Source organism: Paralichthys olivaceus, chromosome 7 (assembly GCF_024713975.1).
Source record: "Paralichthys olivaceus isolate ysfri-2021 chromosome 7, ASM2471397v2, whole genome shotgun sequence".
NCBI lineage: Eukaryota > Metazoa > Chordata > Actinopteri > Pleuronectiformes > Paralichthyidae > Paralichthys > Paralichthys olivaceus.
This window is the reverse complement of record NC_091099.1, coordinates 17161264-17186449: the sequence shown is the minus strand read 5'-3', so window position 1 is coordinate 17186449 and position 25186 is coordinate 17161264. Positions and strand designations below refer to the sequence as shown.

The 25186-nt window shown below is 45.6% G+C and overlaps 1 protein-coding gene across 4 annotated transcripts; it reads left to right on the top strand.

The window, feature by feature from the left end:
• Positions 1-1699: 1699 nt before the first annotated feature.
• On the top strand, positions 1700-24647 carry LOC109624441 (filamin-C). 4 transcript variants are annotated; one of them, XM_020079095.2, is made up of 47 exons: positions 1743-2410; positions 4822-5070; positions 6542-6639; positions 7780-7930; positions 8283-8401; positions 8519-8596; positions 8677-8839; positions 9002-9202; positions 9367-9483; positions 10076-10213; positions 10408-10534; positions 10626-10762; positions 10863-11056; positions 11144-11257; positions 11350-11493; positions 11638-11761; positions 12061-12221; positions 12342-12432; positions 12835-13004; positions 13087-13204; positions 13306-13568; positions 13669-14266; positions 14686-14859; positions 15708-15870; positions 15958-16286; positions 16366-16489; positions 16637-16793; positions 16883-17072; positions 17200-17223; positions 17308-17549; positions 17741-17840; positions 17916-18056; positions 18227-18355; positions 18449-18622; positions 18736-18900; positions 19005-19208; positions 19300-19452; positions 19742-19864; positions 19970-20218; positions 20313-20582; positions 20670-20807; positions 20957-21072; positions 21833-21965; positions 22055-22231; positions 22349-22567; positions 22971-23198; positions 23956-24647. In XM_020079095.2, the coding sequence occupies exons 1-47, from the start codon at positions 2035-2037 to the stop codon at positions 24141-24143; spliced, it is 8241 nt and encodes a 2746-aa protein (XP_019934654.1). In that variant the 5' UTR covers positions 1743-2034; the 3' UTR covers positions 24144-24647. The 4 variants fall into 4 exon arrangements, with proteins under 4 accessions (XP_019934655.1, XP_019934654.1, XP_069383959.1 ...); XM_020079096.2 differs by lacking the exon at positions 9367-9483 and having other exon boundaries at positions 1700-2410; XM_069527857.1 differs by lacking the exons at positions 1743-2410; positions 4822-5070 and adding an exon at positions 6281-6403.
• Positions 24648-25186: the final 539 nt, after the last annotated feature.

The window sequence follows — 25186 nt, the reverse complement described above, 5'->3', positions numbered from 1 at the left end:
AATTATTAAGTATAAACATGATCTGTCAATATGACCATTTTGTAATGATACAACTTTTGTAAAGCAAAATGGAGGGTCAAATCGGTAGGTGGCTCTGACCTGTGGCCATTTTTAGCCGTTTACAAACAGTTAAAATGGTTTAACAATGATCCCAAAAATCTTTTTGAGTATCTCATTACACGGTGGGGGATCAACGTGGGGACCCCTGGCTGTGTATCCCAAGAATGCTCTGTGCATGTGTCACAGTTATTCTTACCTCCCACTACATCAGGGCTGATGCTGGCATCTGGTGTCACTGTCGTGTCACTGACTGCTGAGTCACGGCACCATGGCAGACACAGAACCTGCCGCGAAAACAATATTCATTCATTCTGACACTTTTTATATGAAGATTATTAACTTTTCTACGCTGATAACTCAGTGTCTGTCCTTCCTGATTTTGTCAAGGCGATTCTTATGTGATCTCAAAAGAACATTTTAAACTGTAGGCCGTTATATTTTTGATAATTCTCCTTTCTTGTCCTACATTATCATATCCATGATCATGAAACATATACTCAAGTTCCCTCGAAATGCAGCTGCCAGACTCTTGTACCAAATCATGTAAATATAATCATAAGAATCCCCTATTAACCTCCTTCAATGGTTCCTTGTGCATTTTAGAATTTATTTTTAAATATATCTTTTGACTTGCAAGGCACGACATGGTTTGGCACCAGCTTCTAAACTCCTCAAATCATAGCCTGAGATGCTCTGATAAGGGCCTGTTAGATATTCTTGTGTCATGACTGATCACAAAACTTCTAGAAAAATCGTACTTGGATTTGAAAAAATATTGTTTTCAAGTTATCTCTCAAAACCTACTTTTACTTGCCCGTTTTAGCAATTAGCCAACTTATGTTTAATTTGAAATTACCTTTAAAATGTGTTTCATTATCTTACTTACTGTATTATATAATTTGCTGTCTTTTTCAAAGCTACTGTTGAATAATTTCGCTAGTTACTTTGTAAAGCAATTTGTAACGATTGGTTTGAAAGTTGCTATATGAATAAAGTTATTATCGTTATTATATCCAGTATCTAAAACTCTATATCGTCATGATGCATTTATAATGTTTTACTTCCATATCAGAACTTAAATAACAGTTTTCCATAAATACCTTATCAAGCCTCCTCTCATAACCCTGCCTGAGCTTGTGCCTCTGACCTTTGCTTGTCTACATGGTAAAACATTTCACTGAGCGGTGGCAGATTAATGTGAGGCGCACGTAATGCAGTGGCTTCATCTTCACCAGGGTGACCTCATCCTTCACTGTGTGTTTGGGCCTCTCTCAGAGATTTTAACTTGTACATATTCTGCTTTTGGACAACCGTCCTCACACAGAAACTCACTGCACCTCTCACCGTCTTTTCTCAGCTCAATTGTTCAGCCACTCGGATCCTGGAGCATGACACACATTCACAACAATCAGTAAGTTCCAGCCCCCCACCTCCAGACGCCCAAATAGGAGCGCCTAAAAATAAAAGACGCATGCCGCATCTGCTGCTCTGACCAATCCCTGCCCCATTCTCCCAGTAAACCGACCCCGACTCCTGTCATCCTTATGGATTAACAAATAGACTATGATGGCAGGGGCTGAGTGACGTGGGCCGGGGTCCTTTATAAACTCCAGTCCTCCCTCTCTGCGCACTACAACACGCTCAGTGCTGAACAGAAACTCACTTTTCTCATTTCTTCTCAGGGCCGTATTAAAGAGGACCGGCTCGTCAAGAGGGTGCCAATTAAAAAAAGCGAGTAGCAGCTGCCTTGCACATCGTAAATCGGATAATTTCATCCATCACTGTCCCGACATCCAGTGGCTTTCTTCACACGCTCCTCTGAAGAATCTCCACACTGCGTTTTAAACTCCTCCAAGCTTGAACTTTCGTGCGCCGGCTGCGCGCCTTTGCCATCGACCTGCGAAAACGTTTTCAGCGCACAATTCAACAAGTGAGTGTCAGCGCGGTATAAAAGTGGACACGGAAAAAGCGACCATGATGAGCAACAACTACGGCGACGAGCAGCTGCCCCCGCAGTACTACCAGGCCACCGACTTTGGGGAAGAGGAGGACGACGAGATGCCGGCCACGGAGAAGGACCTGGCTGAGGACGCGCCATGGAAGAAGATCCAGCAGAACACCTTCACCAGGTGGTGCAACGAGCACCTGAAGTGCGTCAACAAGACCGTCACCGACCTGCAGAGGGATTTTACTGACGGGCTGAAGCTCATCTCACTGCTGGAGGTGCTGAGCCAGAAGAAAATGTACAGAAAGCACCACATCAGACCAAACTTCCGTCAGATGAAGCTGGAAAATGTTTCTGTGGCACTGGAGTTCCTGGACAGAGAGCACATCAAACTGGTCTCCATAGGTAAGTTGGACTTGGATGGCTTTTGGAAGTGGAAACAATTTAACAGGGAAATGTTTGGCTATTATTAGAGAGGAACAAGTAATCCGGAGGAATTTTGATAGCTGACACTGACAGTGTGTGTGCCAAGATCATAATAAGATGCTGGGATGTTTAAAACTTATCTCACCTCTCTTCATATTTTCAAAACTGTCAAATGCTCACAAACTCACTTTGTAGCTGCCATGTTGGTATGTTATCAGCCCTGGCTTTCCCAGTGGGCCTCTGGGGAGCAGGGGTCAACAGCTTATTGGAAAACTTACTGCAGAGGTGAGGCCATTAGCTGGTGTCAGGGCTGAGGTCTGGTGGTGGCTCCACGGCATGATTTACCTCACAGTCCTGCCGCAACAATACGGTCAACTACGGGCTGGAAAATTCACCAGGGCTGTGCTAATGAGAATGACACAATTTTTACATGAGGACAGCGAACACACACACACACACACACACACACACACACACACACACACACACACACTCATCTCTGGCAGGTCAGGGGGTCAGAACGACTCACCCGGGGCTCCGTGTTGACAGCCAATTTCCTGTCCAGACCCATCAGCAGCAAACTCCTGTGAGGTGGGGATTAAATGCTGGTGGCATTTGGGGATCAGACTGCAGTCACAGATAACTGAGCTGCTGAAGTTACATTAAATTGTAGTGGATTATTGTGGAGTCGCCACGGAGGACGAGGCACCACCAGAGAGAACAGGATGTTACCTCTTAAAACTATTTAATAACTGAGGAGAAACTTGTAGAAAGAAATGAGGAGCACAAAGAGTTATGGCTTAATTATACACCTGCAGACAGGCACACAATTCATGCAGGAAAATGATTATTACATTTCTGACAGAGTATTTTTGTCTTAGGGAGACTAACGACACTGCCACACACTTGAGTGAAATTCCCGTCGTGGCTGAGGCTTTGGCCGCCGCACTGTGAAGGCCACAGTCTGTCAGTCTGAACACGCACTGAGTGTGTTTGTTTGTGTGTGTGTGTGTGGGTGTTATTACACGGAGGGATGGCACTTTCAATCCCCAGGAGGGCAAAGGTCACAATCACAGATATTTCCTCAAAGAGTGCAAAGTGTCTGTGTTTCTAGGATAGTGTCTAGAACTTAATATGTTAGAGAGTGTCTGACACCGTTGCTGCACACACACACACGTGCACAGACACACACACACACACACACACACACACACACTGAGTCAGACTGGTTTGACAGAAACAGGGCATGATAATAGAAGTCCTGGCATCTTATTTCCCAGCACCCTCTTCCTGCATCAGTTCCACAGTGGGCCAACTCTTAGGATGATGTCTCAGTCTTATTACAGTCACCCAGAGACACCACAGGCTTACATGCACATGTGTCACAGTGTGTAACTGGATACCATATGATTGATGTCCCTTTGACCAAGCAGTTGCCCTTAAAGCCAGACACAGCGGGATCTGAATCACACTGTGCCACATGGTGCCACCTGCCTGTGACAGTCAAATGCTGACACATCAAACATCACCCTCAGATAGAGGCCACTGAACTATGAAAATATAAATATTCCCAATAAAATAACTTGTGTGAACCACCGGCACCAAAGTCCCTGCGTTATTAAAGTCTTACTGAATTAACTGGAGTGTATCATGCACAGATTAGTCGATGGTGACATTAAAGTCTACTGCTCCTCGGAGGTTATTGGGCCTAAAGTGGCTGCGTTTCTAAATGAGAGTGGCTCTAAAATGGCTTATTTGACAAACTTTTTTTACTCTGAGAACTTGGTGGAAAAGGAGCAGCATGCTCGCTGTCAATGAATCTAATCTCTGTCTGTTTGATTTATCACACTCCAGCGCAATAAGTTTGGGAGGTAATTGAAGTCCAAGTGGTATTTATGCAGAGAGGGATCCACTTCCACATATCCTCAGCTGTCACTGTCTTCAGAGCACCATTGTGACTGGATGACAGACTGTCAGGGGTCCTCAGCCAGACAGCTGTCTAAGAGAAAGGGGCTCGGGGGGGAAGCAGCGAGGAGCATTAGATTCTTGTCTCCTCAGCAGTCAATCATCATTGTTTATATTTCTACTCAGAATAGCCCGGTCAACTCTGCGCTATAGAGAGGAAGGACTATTTTTGATGTAACAATGAATTTATGCATAGGTCACATGTCTTCATTTGTTATGGCTTAGCCTTTGGAGGATCACTCACAATTTAAACCAATTCACGAATAAACTTCCCTGAAGGGCCCATAAACAATTAAGGATGAAATATGGCTAGAGGATGCATTTAACTATAATATGCAACAATATTGGAAGACATGATGCACTATGGGAACATTTAGAAGTTATAAATCCTCATGAACTCTCCTGTCTCCTCTGTCCAACTGCAGATAGCAAAGCCATTGTGGATGGTAATCTAAAGCTCATCCTGGGTCTTATCTGGACCCTCATCCTCCACTACTCTATCTCCATGCCCATGTGGGACGACGAGGACGACGAGGAGACTAAGAAGATGACCCCCAAACAGCGCTTGTTGGGCTGGATACAGAACAAAGTGCCCCAGCTTCCCATTCACAACTTCAACCGTGACTGGCGGGACGGCAAAGCCCTGGGAGCGCTGGTCGACAACTGTGCCCCCGGTAAGATGTGTGTGGTGGTGGCCTCAGCTGAATCCACAGGCCCAGGGAGCAAGTGCTGAGTCAGAATACGTAACGCTCCCTCTGACAGGCTCGTTGTATACTGTGGTTTTGCTTGGTTGCTATGGAGTTTGGGTTCAGGCATGTGTCAGTCAGTGTATTTAAAACAGTATCAGTATGACGGCTATATATCTTGCAAACATTCTGGAGTGCAGACACACACACACACAGATTCATATGTCAGCCTGTGTAATCTGTCTCTAGAGGGCAGGCTGTGTCAGTGGGTTGTAGAGGCCTTACTGAATGCTGGAGGACGTCCCTGCCAGTTGTCTCACAATGACTGAAGCTTTCACTCTCACTTTTTGGGTCCCTAAGGCCCAGGCCTGGCTTTAGCGTTTATAGCTACACAACACCCCCAAATTTGGACACCATTCCTCCTCTTCTGTCAGGGCCGCGCTTGGCCGTGCATCAAAATGCGGAGTGATCTGTCACGCGGAGGTTTCTAAGCCACTCATCCAAGGACCACAAGACCACATTTTGAGTCGCTGCCAATTTAGGTTTCAGCTTCCAACGCTGAATATTGGAGAGTCCTCTAGCTCCTAACTGGAGAATGAAAAAAAAGGAGGAGGAGTAGCTGGAGTTTAGAACACCACCATGTTTAACTGTGTTTATATGAGCCATTGATCTGAGGAGACACATCTTTCAAACACTGGGCTGCAACACTGACCATACAAGGTGGTGTTGTTTCATCAGCTGTTACCAAACAGCAGGGGGACTGACGAAACTAACCCTGTGCTGATACACAGGAGTGCTGCTTTTAATTCAGATATAAACAGTGCAAAACACTTTCATTGGCCAGGCCAGGAAGAAACCAATACTCTAAACAGGAGAGTAGCTAGAATTCTATTTGTTTACCGGTTATTCTTATACAGCTATAGCTTATATTTTTGCTCCCTTTAGTATTACAGTGATGTTGCATTATGAAACACATTGTGACATCACTTGAAAGCACTGACTTCTCAAATTAATTATTGTGGAAGGTCCACCCAACCGACAGCTGTGCAAAGTTTTATTTTTACTCTCCCTGCTCACTCCTTCCTGCTTTCTGCACTGGATATTAATTGGATAATAGTTTTCTGTGGTGCGTCTGTATGGACCTGTTGACTGAGGGGTCGCTCCATTACCAGCACTAATCCAATTTAGGCATTAGCTGCACAGGAGGAGGCTAGCTTTAGCCGTAGTGAAAGTACCAGAGTGTCCGTTGAGGTTATTTCTTTTTAAAACAAAGGACCCTGTCGATTGTTGCACATTTTGAATCAATCAAGCAGCAGTGTGGGTAAGGCATGCAATGTTGTAGCTGGAGGTGACGGAGAGATAGTAGTGACAGCCTGAGTGGTCTTATTATAGCAAGCGCTGTGCAACGCAGTCTGCATAAGTCCACACACGACTGTTTAATCTGCCTGTTTTCCATCAGGTTTGTGTCCTGATTGGGCGGAGTGGGACCCAAACCAGCCTGTGGAAAATGCCAGAGAAGCCATGCAGCAGGCTGACGACTGGTTGGGTGTGCCTCAGGTAAGATACAGGATGGATGTCAATTACAATGTCCTTTTTTTATGATTGGCATCAGAGAGGTGGTGTTGACTTCATGAGAAAGTGTGAGAAAAGCAAGTATGTCTCCTCTGTTCTCTGATTTGCAGCATAGTTTATACCCACTGCATAGACTTTCAATAAGAACCACTACAATCAATTTATGATTTGAGCGAGAACCAAGACTCACTTACATGCTAACACATCTCACCACATGTACATTCACCTGTGTGGCTGCACAGAGATGTAAAAAAAACAGCAGAACTGTGTATGATATAGAGCCCGTTGTTCCTTCCAGGGAGATCGTGCTTCAGGGTATCATGAAATATTTATGACCCGGCTCACATCTAATATTTCCATTTACTTTATTGTAGCTCTCAGTGAGTGATTGTGTAGGAGTTTTGTTTGGTGGATTGGTGAATCTGCGGAGGTGTGATATTTCTTAACACCTTCTGAGCCGGCCACCAACAAAACATAAGTATAAATATGCCTGCGCTCATCAGAATAACAATGTGAACACGAGAACCAGAGTGCCACATTTCCAGGCCCATTTGTGTGACTCTGAGTCTTCATATTGTTATGCAGCCATGCAGGTTGTTTACTTGTTTGTTTAAGACACAGAGCTAGCTATTCTCCATGAGGCTTAGCATTGGCAAGATAGCTGGGGGATGTATGTCATGGCTCCGCAGGGCCTGGGGGCTGGATTCCAGTGTGTTGGTGTTAAGGAGATGTGGGAGAGGTCTGGCTCAGGATAAATCCCCCCTGGCTGGATTATTGAAGGCAACAATCCTTTACCCCACTGTCCTAGGGTTATATATAACTGGCATGGAGCATGGCTTTGTGCCACTGTGTGATAGACAGGCAAAGTGCTGCGAGGGAGAGAGAAGTCAGAGGTGGAGGGAAGACATAAAATTAATTCTTGTTAAATCCAACTGCAAGGGAATTTTGTATTAAGGGCCAAATACACCCTCTTTACAAATGACAACACAATCAGCTCAAACACAAATTATACTATGGTGTTTTTTTTATGATCATGAAGTTGTATTAACATTTGTCTTTTAACCACAACACAACCAGATGTACAGCTAAGTTATGTGATGAACTCCTCCTGTCTCTGTGCTGTAGGTGATTGCACCTGAGGAGATTGTGGACCCAGATGTGGACGAGCACTCAGTGATGACCTACCTGTCTCAGTTCCCCAAGGCCAAACTGAAGCCTGGCGCTCCTCTCAGGCCCAAACAACTTTTTCCAAACAAGGCTAAAGCATACGGACCAGGTAGGCAGCACACACCTGCACAACTCGCAGCAGTTCACAGAAAACAGTATGAATGTTTCATGAACACTTCTCAGTCCAGCATATCAAAGCAGCAATGTTTGGCAGCAGCTCCAAAAACAGTATAAGCTTGTACTTTTCTAGAAACTTTTTAATCCTGTGTCCACTTTGTTGCCTGATGCTAGCAACGTTGCATCGTTTCAAACTTTGCAGACTTTTAACATTGTCGATGGATATTTAATCTTTTATTTTGCTTTGTAAGGTGACCTTGGGTGACGTGAAAGGCGCCTCCAAATAAAATGTATTATTATTATTATTATTTATTACCACACAACATGTGATTTTTACATCACAGGTATTGAGCCTCATGGCAACAAGGTGCTGCAGCCGGCCGTGTTCACTGTGGACACTCTGGAAGCTGGAAGCGGGGAGGTCCTGGTCTATGTGGAGGATCCTGAGGGACACAAAGAGGAGGCAAGTTAGACCTGGAAGTTAAACGTGCAGCCTGTTTTTACCCTCTAAGATAAACTTGTGCCAAGTTCAAAAGTTTCAAAGAGTATAATCTAATCTTTATATTTTCTCGTTCTCCAGGCTAAGGTTAAACCCAACAAGGACAAAAACAGAACCTACACTGTCACCTATGTTCCTAAAGTCGAAGGTGTCCACAAGGTGACAACTGTTAATATTTTACTTACTACATTAAGTGCAAGTGAAGCAGTCTTACAGTTTTCTTGGTGTTTTATTCTTAGGTGAAAGTGCTGTTTGCGGGTCAGGACATAGACAAGAGCCCGTACACCGTGAATGTGGCGAAGGATTTGGGTGACGCCAGCAAGGTCCATGCTAGAGGACCAGGCCTGGAGCCCACAGGCAATGTGGCAAACAAACCCACCTACTTTGACATCTACACAGCTGGTACGTTTGGAAAATTCAACCAGGTCACACACTGACATGAAGATGTGGAAAACATATAAATGAAAGAGAGTGTTTTAAAAAATAATCAATAGAATATTGTCATAGACTAAAACTGCAGCATCTACTTCGTACTTTCACTGATTATTTTCCCGTCACACTCAGGTGCTGGCAATGGTGATGTCAGCGTGGTCATCGTCGATCCTCAGGGCAAAAAGGACACCGTTGAGCTCATCCTGGAGAATAAGGGCGACAGCGTTTTCCGTTGCACCTATCGTCCCATGTTGGAGGGCCCTCACACCATCCACATACTCTTTGCAGGCCAGGAGATCCCCAAGAGCCCTTTCACAGTCAACATCTCGGAGGGTGAGCGATCCGTCTGTGCTGTAAATAACTGTCGGACAAATTAGATTTCTTAGTATGCTGTTAGTGTCCGGGGGATCAATCTATCACTATATGCACTCATCCTTATTCTCCCTGGGAAACCCCACCTGATATAGACGATAACCCTTCCTATCTGTCATTTCTAGCTCTGCCCGTTGCTCCTCCCATGGGAGCTCCCCTGCACATAATCCCTCAGTCAGTGCGCACCCCTCCTGGAGTGAAGGGTGGGAAGGGGCCCCCCCCTCCAAAACCTGGCCGCCCAAGTTAGTATGGTCTGCTGGGAAGGAGCCTGTGCCCATTGCTCAGCCAGATCCCCCAAACCTTTCCCTTTGCCGCACCTTGTCCATGCCCCTATGTGCTTTATTTAAGATTCTGGAGCGGTGGCTCAGTGCGGCGCTTCTTCTTGCATCCTGCAGCTTTAAAGCCAGAGATGAAATGCTATTTTGTTCGAGAAGTTAACAGATTGTCCCAGTCTGCATTTCTGACTCTGTTCTCTGTTAAATATCTTTGCTTGTGCTGTTGACATGTTTGTTTTCATCACAGCCAAATTTGCATCGGCCAGCATTCAGTCTGCCTGCAGTCAACATTTCTGGCTGACTGACTGAAATGTTGTCAGAAGCTGCCCTGATTCAATTAAATGCGTCAATATCCCATTCAACGTTCTGCACCTTATGTTACATGTGCTGCAAAATGCATTGTTCTCATTTCAGGTTCTGTTCGTCAAACTTTAAGGAATCTGCGTTTGAATTGGATATTTAATGTCTTTGCTACTAACACCGCCATCAACTGCTGCTACAGTACAGCTGCTTTTTGCTTTGCTAAACACTCTTTAACGCTTGTTGTTATTCCTTTCAGCCACGAATCCGAATGCCTGCAGAGCTACAGGTAGAGGCCTTCAGCCTAAAGGCGTGAGAGTGAAGGAGGTTGCAGACTTCAAAGTTTTCACCAAGGGAGCTGGCAGCGGAGTGCTGAACGTCTCAGTCAAAGGACCAAGTGAGTCAGACAGCTCTTTCTCTTCACTGCAGCACTCCTCACTCCTCCTCATACAGTTTTGGAATGAATTCCTTTGTCTGTCTTTTTTGTCTGCAGTGTTGCATTCTCTGAGGTATAGGTTAGGTTTAACCAAATGCATAAAATGTTTCTTTGACTTTATAAGAAACCATATTGATTGTATTATTTATCCTCAGCTGGAGCGGAGGAGCAAGTGAAAGTGCGTGATGCCGGGAACGGTGTATACGAATGTGAATATTTGCCCCTTAAGTCTGGTAAATACACCATCAGCATCAACTGGGGAGGCCAGCCCATCCCACGCAGGTAGTGTACTGTTGATGCCCGTAGCTATTCATTAACAAAGCACGCTCACATTTACAATAGTTAATACTGTGCGTATTCTCGGGTGCTGCAGCCCATTCGAAGTGGAAGTGGGTGAGGAGGCAGGTTTTCAGAAGGTGAGGGCCTGGGGTCCTGGACTGAAGACTGGCATGGTGGGAAAATCCGCTGACTTTGTAGTGGAAGCTATCGGCACTGAAGTCGGAACTCTGGGTGAGACGTGTGCAAGTGATTTTAGCTCTTTTAGGACAGAAAAGTTGATTACATTTTTTAAAATCTTAAATCTAAATGTTGGAATACTTTCTTGGCTCAGGCTTCTCCATTGAAGGCCCATCACAGGCTAAAATTGAGTGTGATGACAAGGGCGATGGCTCCTGTGATGTACGCTACTGGCCCACTGAGCCCGGTGACTATGCCGTCCATGTCGTCTGTGACGATGAGGACATCAAGGACAGTCCCTTCATGGCTCACATCCTCCCTGCAGTCAATGACGTTTTCCCTGAGAAGGTAATTCCCACTTGCTGAGTCATAAATGGTACATGTGAGGATAAACCAGTTCCCCATGGTGATCTATTCTCACCATTTTCTAAACAGGTGAAAGCCTATGGACCAGGTCTGCAGCCAACCGGCGTCATCGTGAACAAACCAACTGAATTCACAATTGACGCCCGTATGGCTGGAAAGAGTCACCTCAAGATCTATGCACAGGTACGGAGAGCCCCATTTCCAACCTTCAATGCTTATTTATAGGAAGCATCATTTATATTGCTTGTAGCTGACGTGATTTTGTATCCACTAAGGATGCTGAAAGCTGCACCATCAACATCAAGATTACTGACAAGGGAGACGGCACATTTCTGTGTGTGTACACTCCTGTCAAGCCCATTAAACACACCATCATCATCACATGGGGGGATGTTAACGTGCCCAACAGTCCCTTTAGGGTAAGACACACACACACAACTGTTCTGCATTTAGCAGTCAATTTAATATAATGATACTTCACCAAATAAAGACAAAGTAAGAGGACTGCAGCACTTCTTCTTCAGCCAATTGCTTCTACCTCAAGTACACTGTGACTTCATTAGGTGCTGGTTGGAGAGGGTTCTCATCCAGACAAAGTCAAGGTCTATGGGCCTGGAGTAGAGAAGACTGGGCTCAAAGCTAACGAGCCAACGTACTTCACCGTGGACTGCAGCGAGGCTGGTCAAGGTGAGCATGTACGAGGAGATGATGTGGGCAGGCACATCTCACCAGTGGTCTCACTAACTCTTGATGAAACGAGTGCTGCATCGTCTGAATGTAGAAATATATTAAGAACAGAATGAATGGAATAAGTACATCTATGCAGCTGTGCTCACAAGGTGAGGTTAATTAGGTTAGGTCATTTGAACTGCATAAAATGTTACTTGAAGGAAAGCTGTAGGCAGTAGACTGACTGCTTCTATTTATTCTGATCGCTTGCTTTTGAATGACCTTTGTGAACTGTGCCCATTGCTACGCACTATTAGGGGACATCAGCATTGGAATCAAGTGTGCCCCAGGAGTGGTTGGACCTGCAGAGGCAGACATCGACTTTGACATCATCAAGAATGACAATGACACCTTCACTGTCAAGTACACTCCCCCCGGTGCAGGCCGATACACCATCATGGTGCTGTTTGCTGACCAGGTGAGAAACCAGTTCTCTCTAACTCTCTCTCTCTCTCTCTCACACACACACACACACAGGGAGTGATGGGTTGTTATATCACTTGTGAAATGATTGATTTTTGTCTTTTTGATTACTCAGGAAATTCCTGTCAGTCCATTCAAAGTCAAAGTTGATCCTTCCCATGATGCTGGCAAAGTTAGAGCAGAGGGTCCTGGACTCAACAAGACAGGTGAGAACATACTAATTCTTCAAGTGCCTGTCTATCTGTGACTATAACATCTATATTATATTTGTAATTAACCAGGTAGGATGAACACAAAATTCTCTCTGCACCACACAGACTGTTCTTAAAAAAGTCTGCATACAACGTCCAGCACACAGACAATACAAAAGTGACAGTATATTGTAGAACCGAGGAGGACTCACTAATGACAAGGAATAATTGTAAAGTGGCATTTACACAGGCCAAGAGAACAGGCAGGTTTAGAATGAGTACTACACTAGTTTCTACAAATCACATTAAATTTACAGGTACTGGCATTTGTAACAAACACCAACTGGAATACCTTTATGCCATGGGAATCATGTGATTAAAGTAGTGTCTACAGCACTGACAAAACACGTGTTTCAGGAGTGGAGGTGGGCACTCCAACCCACTTCACCATCTACACAAAGGGAGCTGGCAAGGCCAAGCCTGAGGTGCATTTCACAGCACCGGGCCCAGGAGAGGCGGTTCGTGACTTTGAGATCATCGATAACCACGATTACTCCTACACTGTCAAGTACACAGCGCTCCAACAGGTACTGTAGGCCTCTGAAGTCCACGACCATTACCATTATCCCAAATCAACAGACATTCATTCTTATTCTATTGTTTTTCTAGGGTAACATGGCTATTTCAGTGACTCATGGAGGAGACCCCATTCCTAAGAGCCCCTTCCACGTCGCAGTGGCACCACCTCTGGATATTGGAAAGGTGAAAGTGGATGGATTGGACACCAGTAAGTTACAAACACTAATTCTGTATTCATACATTTAATATAGTGTTTTAATGTATATATAGTCTCAAAGTTCAAGTGTTACATGTTGCTCTTTCTTACAGAAGTGGAGGTCGGAAAGGATCAAGAGTTCTCAGTTAACACAAAGGGTGCCGGTGGGCAGGGCAACGTAGGTGTGAAGATGACCTCACCCTCTGGCCGCCCAATTCCATGCAAGCTGGAGTCTGACAAAGCCAAAGGCGCTCACAGTGTGAAGTATATTCCCCCAGAGGAGGGACAGTACAAGGTTGATGTCAGCTACGATGGCAACCCTGTGATGGGAAGCCCCTTTGGGGTTGAAGCAGTGATGCCTGCTGATCCTTCAAAGGTAAAGATCATGAAAACTAATCGTTTTTCACCCTGTCCCATCTTCTCTAATACAAGCTCGTTGCACCACATCTCAAAAATTGACCTAACTTGCATTACAGGTGAGGGCCTATGGCCCAGGCCTGAAGGGAGGCATTGTGGGCAAACCCGCTCCATTCACTATTGACACAAAGGCAGCTGGTGCAGGTGGGCTGGGCCTGACCGTCGAGGGTCCCTGTGAAGCTAAAATTGAATGTCAGGACAACGGCGACGGCACATGCTCAGTATCCTACCTGCCCACTGAGCACGGGGAGTACGCCATCAATATCCTGTATGCGGAGCAGCACATCCCTGGCTCTCCTTTCAAGGCTGCAGTGCGCCCAGCCTTCGATCCCAGCAAGGCGACAGCAAGCGGCCCCGGTCTGGAGAGGGCCAAGGCGGGCGAACCAGCAACCTTCACTGTGGACTGCACCAGAGCTGGCGACGCCGAGCTCACCATCGAGATCGTGTCGGAGTCGGGGGTTAAGGCTGAGGTGCACATCCAGAAGACTGCAGAGGGGACCTTCTCTGTAACGTATATCCCATCCTTCCACGGCGCACACACCATCACGATCAAGTACGGCGGCCATACGATTCCTCAGTTTCCCAAGGTGCTGCAGGTGGAGCCCTCTGTGGACACCAGCGGGGTGCATGTCTACGGGCCAGGAGTGGAACCCAGAGGTACAGATGAACCTGATGAGTTAGCAGTAAATATTAGGGCTTTCATACAGTTAGTTTGTATTAGCCCTAAAAAGATTATTGAATGATGATTTGTTCAACATAAAAGCAAGTTTAATGCTAGATATCACTTTTAGTCTCTCTACTGTGAGCAATTGCTGCTTTTCACTATTTTTTATTATTTAAAATTCACTATCTTTTGGCAAAACAAGCCATTTAAAGAGGTCTGGTTGTGGGAATTTTTCACTATTATCTGACATCTTAAAGACTTTACATTCCTGAAAAACAAATCAAGAGATTAATTGATAGAGGAAATATTTAACTGGCAGTTGCAGCCCTGGTTTAGTAGCGTTATAAAGATTTATGAGTGTTGGGACTGTGTTTTCCGCAACAAATAGCGTGAAGGGCTCTTCTGTGTCTAGGGGTCCTCAGAGAAGTCACAACGCACTTCATCGTCGACGCCCGCGCCCTTAACAAGGTTGGAGGAAACCATGTGAAGGTTCACATCATCAGCCCCTCCGGCACCAACACAGAGAGCTTCATCACCGATAAGGGAGACGGCACATACAGAGTGGAGTACACAGCGTTCGAGGATGGTAGGAGTCATTTAATATTGTTAATTCATGCAATTAAAGAATCATGTGGTGGAAAGACATTGTAAAGCAATGATGGATCTAAGAGCCTCCATTGTGTTTCGTCAGTGCTTGCAAAGGAGTTAACATTTACAAACCTACTGACATTTATTTTCTGCTGTCAGTAAACATGAGTTTGAATAGACAGCCCATCAGAGAGTGTGCACGGAGATAGACGGAGTCACTAACAGGTGCTTTATTGGGAATAAAGCAGAGGAGTGGGAAAAAAGAGAGAGAGCAAGAGAGAAAGAGGTATAAATACATAATGATGCAGTGAAGCAACGCTTTGAGGGGCAGAGAGCAGAGACGCAGGCAGACAAGCTCTGTTTTATAAATAGTGTGCTCTGGAACAGAAGCTCTTAACCAGGCAGGTATGTGTGCTGAAGGCTGCTGCCTGCCCACAGCAATATAGTAGGGAGAGGGGGGGGGGTGAATGACAGGGGATATTAATAGAGACCTATAACACAAAGCTGAGAGATCACGGAGCACTTCTCCACCAGCAGACATGCTCTAATATCACAGTTTTGTGACTGGGAATCTGGCTTGTAGGCCTACAGAGAGGCCTCTGTCAGAGAAGGTTGTAACAGAATAATGAATAGGTAACAGATGTAATTCTTTGTACGTTCACCACAACGTCTGCGCTCGAGATGGCATCTTTTATAAATAAACAGATGTTTATCTCCCTAAAAGGGAATTTGTCTTCTCCATAATTGAAAGCAAGTGGCAATAGCAGAAAGTATTTGCTTCATTTAAAGGACACTCATGCAGAGAGATGTGTGTTAGCCTTTATTGATGTATCTGATTGTGTGTAGGAATGCATCTGATAGAGGTGCTGTACGATGATGCGCCCGTACCCAAGAGTCCCTTCAGAGTGTCTGTGGTGGAGGGATGTGATCCCACCCGGGTCCGCGCCTTTGGCCCAGGTCTGGAAGGAGGAATAACCAACAAGGCCAACTGCTTCACTGTGGAGACCAGGTACTGATAAATCACATTTAAAGGCGAAATTTCTTAGGATTTTACTCGAATACGTGCAGGAAAGAAATTTTTGGGTTTCCCTCTCAGGGGCGCTGGTACAGGAGGCCTTGGCCTGACCATCGAGGGAGCCTCAGAGGCCAAAATATCCTGCAAAGACAATAAAGATGGTAGCTGCAGTGTGGAATACGTCCCCTTCACTCCTGGAGATTACGACGTCAACATCAACTACGGAGGTCACCCAATCCCTGGCAGCCCGTTCCGCGTGCCAGTGAAGGACCCCGTGGACCCCAGTAAAGTGAAGTGCTCAGGTCCAGGTCTGGGCGGCGGAGTAAGAGCCCATATTCCTCAGACGTTCACAGTCGACTGTACCCAGGCTGGACAGGCCCAACTGGATGTCAAACTCTACGGCCCAACAGGTGAGGACTCGACTCTGTACACTCTGATAAATATCACTGTCTGTGGTATGTGTTTATTTATACAATGTCGTAATTTCAGGTACCGTGGAGCCAGTTGGTGTGAAGAACAATGGTGATGGAACCCACACAGTTCACTACACTCCATCTCAGGACGGCCCTTACACTGTTGCTGTCAAATATGCAGATCAGGAGGTCCCACACAGGTATCGTATGAGTTTAAAGAATGGTGCAGATATGTCCTAATTAAAGTCCTGCTCCATCGGTCTAGATTTAAGAGCAAAGTTCAGCTCAGCACATTTTCTGTTCCTGTCTGGACTGTGCTTAGTAATTACACCGTCCTCTCTCCACAGCCCATTCAAGGTGATGTCTCAGCCCGGGCATGACGCCAGTAAGGTGCGTGCCAGTGGCCCCGGTCTGGACACCAAAGGTGTGTCTGCAAGTCTTCCTGTGGAGTTTACCATCGATGCTCGTGATGCTGGAGAGGGACTTCTCACTGTGCAGATCCTGGTGGGTTTGCAGCTTCATACAATCAAAGATTTAAAATGTTTCTAATCATAAGCTGTCATTTAAAACAACTCCATGCCTTTTATTGACAGGACCCAGAAGGCAAACCAAAGAATGCAACCATCCAGGACAACAGGGACGGCACCTACACTGTGTCGTATGTACCTGACTCTACAGGCCCTTACACCATCACCATTAAATATGGTGGAGATGAGATCCCTTACTCCCCATACTGCATCCAGTCGCTGCCCACAGGAGATGCCAGCAAATGTCGCCTCACTGGTAGGAAAACTACTTTCAATTCGTAATTATAAACACTACTAACTTACATATTTTCGTTTTTTACTTGAGCATTTAATCACTATATGCTCTATATATATTTTCACCACTATGTTCTTTTTCTTTCCAGTGTCGATTGGAGGACATGGCATGTGTAAGTAATCAATGTTTAGTTTAGAAAGCTCTTCCTGGAGTCCGTGCAGCTCTGTTTACCTTCCTCCATCTCTGTCCTTCACAGCGAGTCTTCAGAAACTGCAGACCTCTGAGGATACTGTTATCACTGTGGATGCCAAAGCTGCCGGGAAAGGCAAGGTGACCTGTAAAGTGATGACCCCACAGGGGATGGAGCTGGACATGGACGTGGTGGAGAATCGTGATGGCACCTTTGACATTTACTACACTGCCCCCGAACCTGGAAAGTATGTTATTACTATCCGCTTTGGGGGACAGAACATCCCTAAGAGCCCCTTCCATGTGATGGTGAGTAAAACAGTGTTCTATATGCTGCTATTTTGTTTTCTCTTGTTCAGATTTTGTACTTATTTACTGCTCGTCGTTACTGTACTTACCCTGTTTTCTATCCTTCACTGCCTTCTCAAAAAAAGGCATAAAAACACCTAAGAAATATTTATAAAAGAAACCAACAATTTCTCCTCTCTCTGTAATGACAGGCCTCAAATGAGCCAGTTGCTCCCCGTGATACTGTGGATCCTCTCTTCCGCCCCGTTAACTTCCTCGTCCCCTTCACGCCACAGCAGGGAGAAATCACAGGTGTGACAAACACCACTCACACACAAACATTTTTTTTAGGTCACTGATGTTTAACCGTGCCGCTGTCATTTCTAGGTGAAGTGCGAATGCCTTCGGGCAAGACTGCTCGCCCGCATATCACTGACAACAAGGATGGCACCATCACTATCAAGTACCAGCCCATAGAGAGAGGCCTGCATGAGATGGACATCAAATATGACGGCAACCACATTCCAGGTCACAAACACACCACAGTAGAATGATAGGAAGTGACTTTCCACTTTGAAAACAACCTTAATTTTATTCTTATTCTTTTAAGGAAAATATGATAGATGTCTCATACTGAGATAACTCTACACACAGTTCCATGTCTGATGACTTTTTACCACTGATTGTATTCCCTGTAGGAAGCCCCCTGCAGTTCTTTGTTGATGCTGTGAACAGTGGAGTGGTGACTGCTTACGGTCCTGGTCTGAGTTATGGCATGGTCAACAAGTCTGCCACTTTCACTGTGGTCACCAAGAATGCAGGAGAAGGTAAAGAACATTTTTCCGGGGATATTTGCTGCTACACAGTGAATTTGTGGTAAATCACCTGTATAACCTGTATGTATATTTTCTCCCCCTCAGGTGGTCTGTCGCTGGCAGTGGAGGGTCCCTCTAAGGCCGAGATCACCTGTAAGGACAACAAAGATGGAACCTGCACTGTGTCCTACCTGCCCACGGCTCCTGGTGACTACAATATCATCGTCAAGTTTGACAACAAGCACATTCCTGGCAGTCCCTTTACTGCTAAGATCACTGGTGAGGAAATAAATACAGTTTTTATACTGTCGATGTGTATTTATGGTGGACATGTACCCTATATATTACACTTTAAGGATTGAAAAATGTTTAAACCACTGTTATCTGTCAAGGGGACGACTCCATCACGAGGACATCCCAGCTGAACGTGGGCACATCGGCTGACGTGTCCCTGAAGATCACAGAGACTGATCTGAGCTCTCTGACTGCCAGTATCAGAGCTCCATCAGGCAATGAGGAGCCCTGCCTGCTCAAGAGACTGCCCAACAGACACCTCGGTGAGACTCTCATTTGAGTAGATAAGACACTGCATTTAGATTTCATTTTCCTGATTATTTGTCTTGACTTTTTTCCTTACTGCCTACCTTTTTTATGTTCACAGGTATCTCCTTCACCCCTAAGGAGGTTGGTGAGCATGAGGTCAGCGTGAGGAAGAATGGCTTGCACGTAGCGAACAGCCCTTTCAAGATAATGGTTGGACAGTCAGAGATCGGCGAGGCCAGCAGGGTCAAGGCTTTCGGTAAAGGTCTTGTTGAGGCGCACACTTTCGCAATGGCTGAATTCTTTGTGGATACGAGGAATGCAGGTAAGATTTAGATGTTTCACATTCACGGCACAACACGATTGGAAAAAATGCATAAATAAATATTTTTTCAACTTTTTTTTCTTCTTTTTAGGTTATGGAGGTCTAGCATTGTCGGTTGAGGGTCCGAGCAAAGTGGATATCAACTGTGAAGATGTGGAGGATGGGACGTGCAGAGTGACATACTGTCCAACAGAACCCGGCAGTTACACTGTCAATATCAAGTTTGCTGAAAAGCACATCCCAGGTCCGAATCTTTTACTTGGAAAATATAAAAATATGAAAAAAATGATTCATGATCTCATAGATACCAGATCCCTAAATGTTACTTTTTTTTTTTATCAAGATCCATGAATTAGTCTCTGAGAAAATGGTGTAAATTTGTCCCAACCCATACCACATCCCTCCATAAAGTTTGGTCGAAATCTGTTTAGTTGATTTTGTGTAATCTTGCTTACAAACAAACAAACCATCAAAAATACCGATAGGGGTGAAACATCGTATAATTTTCTTGTGTTTGCATTCTTGCCATGCAGGAAGTCCTTTCACAGTGAAGGTGACTGGAGAAGGAAGAATCAAAGAGAGCATTACCAGGAAGAGGCAGGCATCCTCTATTGCCTCAGTGGGCAGCACATGTGGCCTTAACCTCAAAATCCCAGGTGAGAAGAGAAACCAGTCAGAGGGGGTTAGAGGGTAGTGGGCAGCCATCTTTAAAGAAATGAAACCGTTTCAGACTCACATTTGTATTCTCACTGCTTTCTCAGGGAACTGGTTCCAGATGGTTTCAGCTCAGGAGAGACTGACCAGGACGTTCACCCGCAGCAGCCACACCTACACCCGCACTGAGCGCACAGAGATCAGCAAAACCCGCGGAGGTGAAACCAAGAGGGAGGTACGAGTGGAGGAGAGCACCCAGGTGGGCGGGGGAGGAAGCCCGTTCAGAGATGTGTTCGGGGATTTTCTGGGCAGGGAGAGCCTCAGCAGCTTTGCCGGCATCACGGCCAGACCTGAGGGTGAGAGTCTGTGAAGTTCAAACTCCTTTTATGTATTCCAGAAACACTCTTGTCTTGTTTGTGTCTAACCTGCTGTGCTCCTCTGCCCCGCCAGTTGAGAGCGGCTCGCAGGCCATGACGGCACAGGTGACCAGCCCCAGTGGGAAAACGGTGGACGCTGACATTGTGGACGGAGGGAGCAGCACCTACAGCGTCCGCTTCATCCCGCAGGAAATGGGACCGCACACAGTCAACGTCAAATACAGAGGCCAGCACGTCCCCGGGAGCCCCTTCCAGTTTACGGTGGGGCCCATGGGGGAAGGAGGAGCACACAAGGTCCGTGCAGGAGGGCCCGGCCTGGAGAGGGGCGTTGCTGGAGCACCCTGTAAGTACTATTCAAGAAATCTTTTAATAATTTTTTCAAACACTAGCACAACCATCATCTGATCTACGTTTGTCTTTCTTTGACTAGCTGAATTCAGTATCTGGACTAGGGAAGCCGGTGCTGGTGGCCTGTCCATCGCCGTCGAGGGCCCAAGCAAGGCTGAAATTTCCTTTGAGGACAGAAAAGACGGTTCTTGTGGAGTCTCCTACATAGTGAAAGAACCAGGTAGAACTTGTATCTCTTACAAACGTAGAATGTTTCCTCTTTTGCACGTTTTATCCGAGTGTTGAGTGTCTCTTAAGAGCTCAACTTTTCACTCATTCCTTCACACTTCTTTGAACACTGAAAGTAAACAACCTGTCTGCTTCCCCTAGGTGACTACGAGGTCTCAATCAAGTTCAACAACGAGCAAATCCCCGACAGCCCATTCATCGTTCCGATTGCTACACTCTCAGACGAGGCTCGCAGGCTCACTGTCACAAGCCTTCATGTAAGATCCCAGTTGACACAGGCCAAATGATTTTGTTGCAACAATAAGTCACACACACACTCGAGCAACAGATTGCATTTAACATAATGTAGGAGTGGATGTAGATATTTCTGTGCAATAGCACTTTGCCCTTGAAGTGTACTTGAGTGCCGGTGTCAGAGCAGCGTCCTCGACTGCAATTCTGCAACGCTGGCCAGCGATGAAGGGCTGGATTAACTGTCCTTGTGCTTAATGTGGGTCAACACAAGCTGTGCTATGTGTGGGCAGCAGGCTAGTCCGTGTGATTGTGTTTCTGCGTGAGAGGAAAGAAAGGGCGATAAAAGTTTCCTGCGACAGATCACACTGTTGCTCTCCTCACTTCACAGATGCGTGTTTTTTATTTTATTTGTGTTTCCATTACAGCTGCCAACAGTGCTAAAAACATATAGTTTTAGTCCACTGGAATGCCTCTTCATAGTGTTTTTTTTTCTGCCACAAGACGCCCGGTGAGAGCAATATGAAACGTTTAAAATGTCACGCTACCTCTCATATCTGCGAGGACCGCTTGTTGGCCTGTGGGGTAAAAAACACTAAATGCCTCGCTGTAAACTTTGACCTTTTCTGCCTCACACACCCAACCGTTCGATCTATTCTTGTTCAGGCTTGATGAGTCACACGCGTTGTGTCCCTCAGGGTACTGGCACACACACTCACACAGTCACAGTCACACACACGCAACACACTTTCACTGATATCCTGATGATATCCCTATCTCTTCTAGGAGAAGGACTTGAAGGTGAACCAAGAGGCCTCCTTTATGGTGCAGCGGAACGGCACTCGAGGTGTAGTAGACGCTAAAGTCCACACCCCCTCTGGCTCCTCTGAGGAATGCTACGTCACCGAGCTTGACAGCGGTATGCGCCAAGTACAATCCAGCACAAATTCAAGTTTTGTTCAAGAGTGCTGGATGGTAACATCTCCACCTCCCTTTTCGTGTTTTCAGACAAGAGTGCAATTCGCTTCATTCCACGGGAGAATGGAGTTCACTCCATAGATGTCAAGTTCAATGGATGCCACATTCCTGGAAGCCCCTTTAATGTGCGAGTGGGAGACCTGGGGCTGATTGGAGACCCAGGCATGGTGACGGCACACGGTCCTGGACTACAGGGAGGAACCACAGGTAGGAATCATCACCGTTTCTGAAAAATGTACTGAGCGAATATAGTTTGCTTTTGTTTTTCAATTTTCAAATATATACAAAAAATTAAGCTGTTTTCTTCCCTCTTGCCTCTTCCAGGTGTAGCCTCAGAGTTTGTGGTCAACACCTGTAATGCGGGCTCGGGCACTCTATCTGTCAACATCGATGGGCCGTCCAAGGTGAAGATGGACTGTCGCGAGTGTCCCGAAGGCTACAAAATCACCTACACTCCCATGGCACCTGGCAACTATCTCGTCACCATCAAATACGGCGGGCCGCAGCACATAGTGGGCAGCCCCTTCAAAGCTAAAATCACAGGTCTGCTTCACAGTCATTCTCCCATCTGATCTGTGGATCACAGATGACAAGTGTCTTATGAAACCAATGTTCCTCTGAAAAAAAGTGTGGAAGTCAGGAAAATGTTGTGTCATCTGCGTTTAGACTGCTGTCTTTTTCTGGCACGACAGCAATACACTCCTGTCATTTCTCAGTGCATAGAATTTTTTTTTTTTTAATACTTTCGAGAATTCCCTTGTGTTCTGAAAGTTAACTTTATTAGAAAGTATTATGAAATATTTTCCTTTATGAGCTCAGGCTGGAGTAGCAGTACCTTTGCCTCCCTCATATCTCTGTCATTGCTGGCTATATTAAGTAATGCCTTTATTGAGCTGCTGATCACATTAGATAACCTTTCTCTCTCTGGGTCTTCTTCATCTTCTAGGTGCCCGGCTGTCAGGGGGACACAGCCTCCATGAGACCTCCTCTGTCTTGGTCGAAACAGTTACCAAGTCTTCCAAAGTGGGTGGAGCCTACAGCGCGTCCTCCTCCTCCTCCGCCACCTCAACCAAACTGTCGTCCGACGCCAGCAAGGTGGTCTGTCGTGGAACGGGGCTGTCCAAAGCTTTGGTGGGACAGAAGAATAATTTTACAGTTGACTGTGGCAAAGCAGGTGAGACAATCATCCACATAAAGGCATGAGACAGAAACACATTGCATTTCAATCTATCTGTAGTCTCTGTCTGTCTGTATGTGACTCACATATTTCAAAAACCGTTGATCTTATCAGCTTCACACTGGGCATGTGTATTGTTCACAGCCCAAGGGAGTGCGGTGTTGAATTTGGTGCGATTTTGATATGCTCAGTATTAGAAAACTGTAAATAACAGGAATCCAGCGCTCTGTAGCTGTGGTGGGTGGGACACATCAATGTGAATGATGTCAAGGACATCCACGTCAGCCGCTGCGTTCACGACAAAGGCAACGACAACTGGTTCTCCAATAAGGCTTCTTGCAAACTTTGTGGAGTTCACTGAACTTTGAATACATAGATGAACAGCTCTTTGTGCAGCAGCGGTGGCGAGGCTTCAGGCTTCAGGTCCTTCAGCTGGTCTTTACTTCCCGTTGCTCAATTCCTGCAGGTCACTTTTACAGTTTCAGGAAGAAAAGCTGCAACCAGCCTCGCCACAGGCCAAACAAACAGCCCAATCCAAACTGTCAGGTTTCAAACGGGCCCTTCACTAGTATAGCAAAAGCATAAATTCATGAATATATGCATGGAGAGGATATAAAAACATTATATTTGTGCTCTGTGAAAAACAAAAATCTGAAAGACAATAAAATTCTGAAGTGAGCTGAGGCGAGCTGCAGAATCAGATAATACACAAACTTTCCTTCACCACAAATATTATTATTCCTGCTCTGTCCAGGTACCAACATGCTGATGGTGGGCGTGCACGGACCCAACACTCCCTGTGAGGAGGTGTACGTCAAGCACATGGGCAACAAGCTCTACAACGTCACCTACACTGTCAAGGACAAGGGCAGCTACACCGTCATTGTCAAATGGGGTGATGACAACGTCCCCGGGAGCCCCTACAAAGTGGCTGTGCCCTAAAATAAACTGCCCCGATATTCCAATCCCTCGTCCTCTGCTGACCCACCAGCCTTTTACTTGACATGTGCACACATCAATCAAACTCTCCAGTACTTCTCTTCTCCTACGGATTTACATTGTACTCAACATGCACTAAAACCTGCAAGAACATCTTGCTTACGTTTTTTCTCAATGATAGAATAACTACTGTGCCAAAGTTTTGTATTAACTCTACAGAAATGACATTAAAGCTAAGAATCCACGTTCAGAGTGATGTAAGGGCGAGTTTTTTAGTGTTGTTGGTTAAATGTTTTTTGCTCAGTCCATAAACTTTCTCCTCATTTTGTCGTGCTGTATACCAATAATACAGTGTTGAGAAACGTTTGGAATAATCAGAAGTATTAACGTGTGGTGCAATATGGTTTTGTATGGTCTAAGAATAAGAAATTGATTGTTGTTTTTGTTATATTAACCTATTTTTTGGTAAGTCTCTGCAGACCTAATAAAGATTTCATTGCTTCCTTCCCAGATGAAAGTGATTGAGTTTATTCGGTCTCTCACAGAGCTGGTATACGCTTTGCTAGCTCAGCAGGAGGCGTCTTTTACTTTGTGGATCTTCATAATTTCATTATAGAGCTATTTTCTGACCACTGCTGGATCATCCTTCCGAGCAGCTGTCCGGATATTTTCTCCTGCTCACAGACGCTCTTAGCTGAGCGCCTGTTTCTCCTTTAACCCTTCATGTACCTCTGACATCAATGTTTGGGCACCATTCAGTGTAGCATTCAAAAAATAGCCTCCTGGCCCACTCATTTACATCCTGCGCTTGTAGAGATGCAATCACAAGATGGCAGCATAGTCAAGCTCTGCTCTGCGTCCGCGTCTCGACCAAATACACCAGAACAAAATATCCATTGTTCCCAATGAAGATTAACTACATCATCCTCAACACAAGGGAGCCTGCAGAGCGTAGAAACCAGAGGCATCAGCTTCCTTTTGTGTGTGTAATTAATCCTGTTGGATCAGAGATGGAACACAAGTGGTTTCTGTTGTGGCAGCGTCAT

Coding starts and splice junctions, on each gene's coding strand:
- LOC109624441 (XM_020079095.2), top strand. CDS start 2,035: ATGATGAGCAACAACTACGGCGACGAGCAGCTGCCCCCGCAGTACTAC. Junction 17,073..17,199: donor CAGCAAATGTCGCCTCACTG/GTAGGAAAACTA, acceptor TTTTCTTTCCAG/TGTCGATTGGAGGACATGGC. Junction 20,219..20,312: donor CATCACGGCCAGACCTGAGG/GTGAGAGTCTGT, acceptor CTGCCCCGCCAG/TTGAGAGCGGCTCGCAGGCC.